The sequence below is a fragment of the Myotis brandtii genome, unplaced genomic scaffold (assembly GCF_000412655.1).
Source record: "Myotis brandtii unplaced genomic scaffold, ASM41265v1 scaffold45, whole genome shotgun sequence".
NCBI classification, from domain to species: Eukaryota; Metazoa; Chordata; class Mammalia; order Chiroptera; family Vespertilionidae; genus Myotis; species Myotis brandtii.
Genome location: NW_005367209.1, coordinates 7,272,059 through 7,280,867, shown reverse-complemented (window position 1 = coordinate 7,280,867; position 8,809 = coordinate 7,272,059). Strand labels below are relative to the sequence as shown.

The 8,809-nt window shown below is 44.9% G+C and overlaps 1 protein-coding gene and 1 long non-coding RNA gene across 2 annotated transcripts in view; one reads left to right on the top strand and one right to left on the bottom strand.

The window, feature by feature from the left end:
* The window catches only part of TMC2 (transmembrane channel-like 2), a 50,720-nt gene that overhangs the window by 23,942 nt on the left and 17,969 nt on the right, over positions 1-8,809 (top strand). Inside the window, exons 10-12 of the mRNA XM_005874721.2 lie at positions 1,368-1,515; positions 4,752-4,940; positions 6,709-6,888. Coding sequence (XP_005874783.1) covers positions 1,368-1,515; positions 4,752-4,940; positions 6,709-6,888 — 517 coding nt within the window. The remainder of the gene's footprint in view (positions 1-1,367; positions 1,516-4,751; positions 4,941-6,708; positions 6,889-8,809) is intronic.
* On the bottom strand, positions 2,925-7,954 carry LOC106727569. Its single transcript, XR_001363803.1, has 3 exons — positions 7,250-7,954; positions 4,800-4,921; positions 2,925-3,044 (listed from the first exon to the last, which is right to left on the bottom strand). It is a non-coding gene; the product is annotated as an uncharacterized LOC106727569 (long non-coding RNA).

Sequence of the window (8,809 nt, the reverse complement as noted above, 5' to 3'; positions counted from 1 at the left end):
CCCCGCCTCACTGCGCAAGCCGGGAGTCCCAGCCCGCGACAGGTGCTCCATGCACCTCCTGGTGACCGGTGGTTTGGTTGTGACACCATTACAGCATCATGACCACAGGCCTTTTATGATAAACAGTAAGCCTAAATGAACGTATGGTGTCCACATTGGCCCCAACTCTACCTGTCTCAATAGTCAGAAGTGGACTTGGTTCTTAATTTTGTCTTAATTATGTCTGTGGTTCTTAATTCATACTTTCTAAAGAACATTTTGACCCATCCCATGAACTAGCTTCTTCTTAGTCAGGGGACCCCAATCAGTAAAGGCTGGTGAAGGGTGGGGTGTCACAGTCGCCTTCGTACACCTGACCACCAGGGCTCACCACCCTTCGGCAGGGCCACAAAGGGTCACTTCTCCTAGAAGAGCAGGGGTAGCTGAGTCTGAGAAGAGGAGTAGAGAACTCCAAGCCTGGTTAGAATCCTTAAAGGGAAATGCTGCCGTTCATGAGAGCCTGCCCAGCACACAACAGTGACCATGAGGTGATATGTGGCTGCCCAGCTCTATCAAGCAACAGGGAGGAAAAACACAAAAAAACAAGGAGACAGGCTTGGGTTTATTCTTAGCCTCATGTGGTTATGTTTTTCCCTGCAATTATCCCAGATAAGTATAAGGATATGAAATGTTTCCCTGATGAACCAAAAAGCTAACTAAGCTGACCAGGCCCCTAAAATAGCAAATCCCAAAAGCCAACACATAAGATAGAATTAGAGAGAGTGCACCCTCACCCCCAACACGCTCTCCTCCCCCACACACACACTGTGTCTGATAGAGCTGCTGCTCTGAATTTTTCGATTCCCACAGAGCTGACCCCCAGAGAGACTCCACAAAGAACGGTTGAAGATAGGTGGGATGAAATATGTGGGTAACAAGGCAGGTCCAAGGTGCTTTAAGAAAAGGATGTCTGTGTACCTGGGTGCAGTACCAACTGTCTCAGCTTACTGGATTTTACATCAGAAAAAAAATACATTTTCTATTGAAGAAACTAGATAAATTAGAAGAGGCCATTTCTCTGTGAGAACAGAGTTCTAAAACATTTGCAGGCAAATCCAGCCATAGGAAATCAGACATTGGGGCAAAAAGCATGGTTAAGTGTCCTGCAGGCTTCTAATTACACAACTGACACCATAGGTGCTCACAGGGACTCTGAATTTGAAGGGGAAGTGCCCCAATTAAATCTTTCTTGGCCTGAGTACCTGCATGGTTCATTCCCTTCATCAGATGTCTGCTACCTGTGCCCATGAATGGCTCAGGCCAAGGTTCCCATGGGCTGACACAGTAAAGACAGGGCAGATATAACAACAGTGCTGTGCACCCTACAGGATGGCCAGCAACACCCAGGGCAGCACCAGCGAGGGGGAGAGTGATAACTTCACATTCAGCTTCAAGATGTTCACCAGCTGGGACTACCTGATCGGCAATTCAGAGACGGCCGACAACAAATATGTGTCCATCACCACCAGCTTCAAGGTAGCCACCCTGGGCAGTTCCCACTTCCTAGGGCAGCGGTTCTCAACCTGTGGGTCGTGACCCCTTTGGGGGTCGAACGACCCTTTCACAGGGGTTGCCTAAGAACACATATATAATTACATATTGTTTTTGTGATTGACCACTATGCTTTAATTATGTTCAATTTGTAACAATGAAAATGCATCCTGCATATCAGATATTTACATTACGATTCATAACAGTAGCAAAATTACAGTTATGAAGTAGCAACGAAAATAATTTTATGGTTGGGGGTCACCACAACATGAGGAACTGTATTAAAGGGTCGAGGCATTAGGAAGGTTGAGAACCACTGTCCTAGGGGGACTTTGGGTACCTCCAGTCATTGGGAGACTTCTCCCAGCTGGGGCATGGCAAGTAAGATCGCCAAGTAACCTGTGGCAAGAACTTTACCAGCAGCAGGAGCCCAGCTATCAAGCCTTCAAGAAAAATGCTCACAGCTGCTCCCCACCATCTGTTTCTTACTATGTCAGAGAATCATGTTTGTTGGGGCCTGGTCCTGCCTATATCCTTGTGGAAATGTTTTCGGCTTAGGGACATGAAAGGATGTGCTTGGGGTGGACTTACTCAACCTTTTACACATGTTTGAATCACCTAAGGAGCTTTAAAAATCTTCTCAGTCCCACCCAAAGAGATTCTGGTGTGATAAGTGTGGGGTAGGGTTCTGGCATTGGATTTTTTTAAGTGCCTTAAGTGATTAGAACACCCAGAAAGACTTGAGAACCCTGGTTTGGAAGTATGGGAATAAAGGAATCAATTATGTCTACAACTACACACTTAATTATCACCTTAACTGGTTCACAAGGGAGATGTGAGATGACCTACACATCTCTTTTTATTTTATAACTAGAGTCCCGATGCATGAAATTCGTGCAAGAGTAGGCCTTCGCAGCCCCGGCTTCGTCCAGAAGGTCATCTGGACCGTCATTCTGCTGTTCAGCCATTTAGTCGATCTGCATATTATGCTTTTATTATTATAGATATAAAAATAAACCGGAGGATAACCAAATTAACAATGGCAGAAGCTGTAACACTGAAGCACTGTACAGCTTATTTTTTTCTCCATGACTGTAAAAACCATTCAGAGTTATTGATAGTTCAATATTTCTCCTGTCTGATCAGTCAAACTTTCTCCCAGGGCCTGGCAGAAATCAGATTTATAACACAACTGTGCTTGTTTGTTTGTTTGTTTGTTTGTTTTTGTCTTTTTCCATCTCCTCTCTCCTGACACTTCCTGGGAGGAGAAGTAAGCTGCTGCCCGCTGACCAATGCCTGCAGATGGCAGATACACCCACCAGGGACAGGGCTTGGGCTCAGCAACTCACTTACATGGGTTTCGTGAGCCCCAGAGTTCTTTCAGCTTGGCCGTGGGTAGAGGAGGGAGCTGACTCAGTCCCCCCACCCCTTCTTCTCACAGCAATGGGGGGCCTCTGATGGAGCATCCAAGGACAGGGTAGGAGTCAACAGGGCCTTTGTCTCTTCCTCTTGGCCTACCAGCAAGAGACAAAGAAGGTCAATGCCACCCTAACCAGTTTGGCTCTAGGGACTGAAGGATCCCCGGTTGATTCCAGTCAAGGGCACATGCCTAGGTTGCAGGCTCGATCCCCCGTAGGGGGCGTGCAGAAGGCAGTTGATCAATGATTCTCTCTCATCGTTGATGTTTCTATCTCTCTCTCCCTCTCCCTTCCTTTCTAAAATCAATTAAAAATATATATATTTTTAAATGTTTAAATAATAAAATAAAATGCACTTTGAACATCTGAGGAAGAGAAGACTTCTCTTCTGAGTCTATTGAAAAACAAGTTAATACACTTACATAACAGGGCACATGTTGTGAGAATGGTGTGTGTTAATGTATATTAACTGCCTGAAGAGTTAGTTAAACCTGAACCTGAACACAGTAACTGTAAATTAGTTGCCAAAATCTCCTTCCAGGTACTTTTGTATCTAAGAGACTTCATTCTTCATCCTGGTCTGCCATATACTAATTGCGTCTTCATAAAGTTATGAGTACAGGAGAAAGGGTTAATAATAAAAAAATCTATTGTATTTTTATACATTAGCAGAAAACAATTAAAAATAATTTTAAATTCCATTTTTAATAATATTATATAAATTATAAAAATTCCTAGGCATAGGTTTAACAACAAAAAAAAATGAAGATCGCTACACTAAAAGTATAAAATATTGCTGAAAGAGATTTGAAAACTCTAAATAAATGGAGAAATATACCATCCGCATGGATTAGGACAGGGGTCACCAAACTATGGCCCAGGGTTCAAATCCAGCCTGCTGCCTATTTTTGTAAATAAGATTTTATTGAAACAAAGCCATGCCCATATATTTATATCTTCTTTGTGGTTGCTTTCATGCTACAAAGCATAGCTGAACAGTTGTGAGAGACCACATGGCCTGCAAAGCCCAAAGGATTTCCTATCTGGATTTTTATTTTTAAAAAGTTTGGCCAGAACTTTTTTATAGAAAAAGCCAGCCTCTAGATTAAAAGACTTAATAATAAGAATCAATTTTAATCTATTTGATCTATAAATTTAAAACAATCCCAATCAGTTACTGGAATTTCTCTGATCCTTAGTATCTGGGATATGGATAATAATAGTAATTTCTCTATTGGTTTGTTGTTGAGATTAAGAGGAAAAATGCATGGGAAGTGTACACATCTGGTACATGGTAATTATTTAATAAATCTAAGCTTCTGTCATTGCATGGACCAGAATAACAGTAACAGCAAAATGTATTTTCTTTTCCTTTCTTTTTTAAATGGTTTTATTTGTTTTAGAGAGAGGGGAAGGCAGAGGGAGGGAGGGAGGGAGGGAGGGAGAGAGATAGAGAGAGAGAGAGAGAGAGAGAGAGAGACATCAATGTGAGAGAAACATCAACTGATTGCCTCTTATATGCACCTCGACTAGGGACTGAACCCCACCCTGGGCATGTGCCCTGACTGGGAATTGAACTGGCAACCCTTTGGTGCTCCCGATGAAGCTCAATCAACTGACCCACACTGGCCAGGGTTTTCTTAAAGGAAAGAACTAATTCTCCATAGGGCAACAGTGCTTAATATCACCGCTCTGTATTTCTTCACTTATAGAAATCCAGAAAGGAGTCATCCCAGGAACCCAACCATGGTTCCTGTTGGCTCCTGGCCCTCCATTATTCACATCTCATTTTCACACATTAAGGAATCAATAGTGGATGAACAAGAAAGTAACAAAGAAGAAAATATTCACCTGACAAGATTTCTCCGCGTCCTGGCCAACTTCCTCATCATCTGCTGTTTGTGTGGGAGTGGGTACCTCATTTACTTTGTGGTGAAGCGATCCCAGGAATTCTCCAAAATGCAGAACGTCAGCTGGTATGAAAGGAATGAGGTAAGGAGGGCATCTCTATGGAAGTGAATATTAGGGGCAAATACTGAAATTACACTGGTTCCTACGCCGTTCAGCTAAAGACTTGATCTAGGGCCGAAACCGGTTTGGCTCAGTGGATAGAGCGTCGGCCTGTGGGCTGAAAGGTCCCAGGTTCGATTCCGGTCAAGGGCATGTACCTTGGTTGCGGGCACATCCCCAGTAGGGAGTGTGCAGGAAGCAGCTGATCGATGTTTCTAACTCTATATCTCTCTCCCTTCCTCTCTGTAAAAAATCAATAAAATATATTTTTTTAAAAAAAAGACTTGATCTAGAAAGTGAAATTGCATCTCTTTCTAGTCTAGTAGTGCAAACATCTTGAACAAAGGGTCACCCATTAGGCTTCTGTAGCTAGATAGAGCTGGGTTTAATTAGCATGTTAGTCAGGATAGCTTTTAAACACAGTTGTTAAAAAGGTGATCCTTTCCTCACAGCTCTATAATGCCATATGTCATAAATCAAGTGTTTATTAATACATGGCTAGGTTTCTGGGCTCCCTTTTCCATTCCATTGACCTATTTGTCTATTTCTGCACTAATAACACACTCATAAACCATAGCTTTATAGCATGTCTTGATATCTGGTAGAGTGATTTTCTCATGGAGATCCACAATAAAACACATTAAAGTTTTATTGTGATTATATTGAATCCATAAATCTCTTTTGGAAATTTGACATCTGTGGTAGTTGGCAAAATGGTTACAAATTCTTCCCATCCTTGTATGCACATTTCTTTGCAATGTGCTTTTCTAGCTCCTCCCACGAAGAGGTGGCGTCTTTTTCCCCATCCCTTGAATCCAGTTGGGTTTGGCCATGTGACTTGCTTTAGCCAATGGGATAGTAGCTACCATATACAAGCAGACTTGAAAAGTGCTTGTGAATTGGAACTTGCTCTCTTGGGAATCCTGAGACCTCCATGATTTAAACAATTCCAGCCCAATCCGTGTTGCTCAGTGGTTGAGCATCAACCTATGAACCAGGAGGTCACGGTTTGATTCCAGGTCAGGGCACATGCCCTGATTGTGGGCTTGATCCCCAGTAGAGGGCGTGCAGGAGGCAGCCAATCAGTGATTCTCTCTCATCATTGATGTTTCTCTCTCCTCTCCCTTCCTCTCTCTGAAATCAATAAAAACATTTTCTTTTAAATTAAAAATAAATAAGTCCAGACTAGCCTACTGAATAATGAGACATGGCCCAGTTATCTCATCACCCCAGGTGATAGCCAGTCAACCACCAGACATGTGAATGAAGCCAACAACCATCAGCTGACCGTAGATTCATGAATGAATCCAGGTGAGACAGCAGAACCATCTAGCTAAGCTCAGAATCATAAGCTTCCTGTCTTCCAGTCTCCTGAAATGATGTCAGCTATCACGGTGACTCTTACCTAGTTCACAGCTTTACAGAACCCAAAGCAGTGTCCCATAGGTTAACTCATTTACTTCTCAAAAAAAGTTTACCCCCTTTTTTTTTAATCAATACTAATAAGCAACAATCATGATGGCAACCAGTTGCAGAGCAATTCTGATGTGTGGGACATATGCTAACTGCTCAGGGCATGTTGGTGCCTTCGCCAGGGTCACACAGCAAGTTGTGGAGACCCCAGGGCATCTCCAGAGGCAGAAGAGGGGACAACAAGGAGAGGGAGATGCAGGACCCTCGGGGTGCAGAGATGGTGACCAACCAAGTGATGTTGATGAGGCAAGTAACCCAGGCTTTGCTGATCTCTCAGGTTGAAATTGTGATGTCCCTGCTTGGGATGTTTTGTCCCCCTCTGTTTGAAACAATCGCTGCCCTGGAGAACTACCACCCACGCATTGGGCTGAAGTGGCAGCTGGGACGTATCTTTGCACTCTTCCTGGGGAATCTCTACACGTTCCTCTTGGCCCTGATGGATGACGTCCACCTCAAGGTAAAGACCACAAACTCCCCCCAGTTCCTGGTGCCCACCAAATTTCCTTGTTTAGATATAATACTCTTCTGATGCATGAGTCATATCAGTTAAGTAAATTTTGGAAAGCTCAGAAAAATAAAATGAACAACAAATATCCCAGAATATGACCCAAAACAACCACCATTAACCATTTTGCTGCAGTTCTTTGCTGTCTTTTTCTTAGGTTGTCTTTTTTCACATTTTGAACGTCAATTGGTACTCAATATTTTATCTGCAGCCTTTCCCATATGGTTTCATAGCTGCCGTAAGTGTTTACCAGCCAAGTAAGTGTCTGCTGAGATGATATGTCATAATTGACTTAACCTTCATCATTGCTCACCGAATGGTTATGGAGCCCTCTGCGTCAGGTCCTCAGGGAACAGCAGAGAGTGAAACACAGCCCTGTTCCAAGGGTGTTCACACTCTGGGCCAGGAGACAGACTCATCCATTACAGCATGCTGCAGGGTATGCTTCACTGAGGCAAGCCCAGGGCAGCACTGCAGTGCATAGGAGGGACTCCAGCACCCCCTGAGGAATCTTAGCAGAGACTGGAAAAAGCAGAGGGAACAGCTGGTGCAAATAGAGAACTGCAGGAAGGCTGAACAGAGTGGAGGGGGAGAAGTGAAAAATGAAACTGGGGAAGGCCCAGATGATGAGGCTCCTCCCTCCTCATTGTTGAGCTGCATGAATTTTTTCCTGAGGTTAACAGGGAAGCTATAAGAAGGTTCTAAGCATGGAAGTAATTGAATGTGGCCCTTGCCCATCACTCCATCCTCACCTCTGGCTTCCCTCCTACTCCAATAGACTGCTCCACCCTCCTAAACCTCACATTTCCTCCTCAGAGCAAACTTCTCTCTCTCCACCCTTCTCCCCATGTTTGACTAGTTGACTAATCCTCCCTGAGGTTTAGGCTCAGATCTCTTTGCCTCCCCAGGAAGTCTTCTCTGGCTGCCATTGTCTGATGTGAACTTTCTCGATCCTCAGAGAAAATTTTCCATAGCTCTTATCACTCTACTAGAGGCCTGGTGCGCAAATCCTTGCACCAGTGGGGCCCCTCGGCCTGGCCTGTGGGATCGGGCTGAAAGCAGCACTCTGACATCCCCCAAAGGGTCCTGGATTGCGAGAGGGTGCAGGCCAGGCTGAGGGACCCCACCGGTGCACAATCAGGGCCAGGGAGGGATGCAGGAGGTTGGCCAGCTGGGGAGGGACTGCAGGAGGGGTCCAGGGTTTGTCCAGCCCATCTTGCTCAGTCCCTATCAGCTGAACCCCAGCAGCAAGCTAACCTACCAGTCAGAGCATCTGCCCCCTGGTGGTCAGTGCATGTCATAGCGAGCAGTTGAGCGGCCTTAGCATATCATTAGCATATTACACTTTGATTGGTTGAACGGATGACCAGACTACTGGACACTTAAGATATTAGGCTTTTATTATATAGGACTAGTGGCCCAGTGCACAAAATTCATGCACAGGGTGGATGTCCCTCAGCCAGGCCTGTACCCTCTCCAATCTGGGACCCCTCGGGGGATGTCCGACTGCCGGTTTAGGCCCAATCCCACCAGCAGTCAGACATCCTTCTCGCAATCCAGGACTGCTGGCTCCTAACCACTCACCTACCTGCCTGCTTGCCCCCAACTGCCCCCACCACCGGCCTGATCACCCCCAACTGCCTTCCCCTCCTGGCCTGATCGCCCCTAACTGCCTCTGCCTCAGCCCCACCACCATGGTTTTGTCCAGAAGGATGTCCAGAAGGTCCCCCGGAAGGTCTCCCAGCCTAATTAGCATATTACCCTTTTATTAGTATAGATTCTATAACTGTTTGTTCATCTCTGTCACTTATGAGACTGTGAACTTTCTGAGGAATGCTCCATCTCTTGTTCACTTCTGTGTCACCACTGCCTC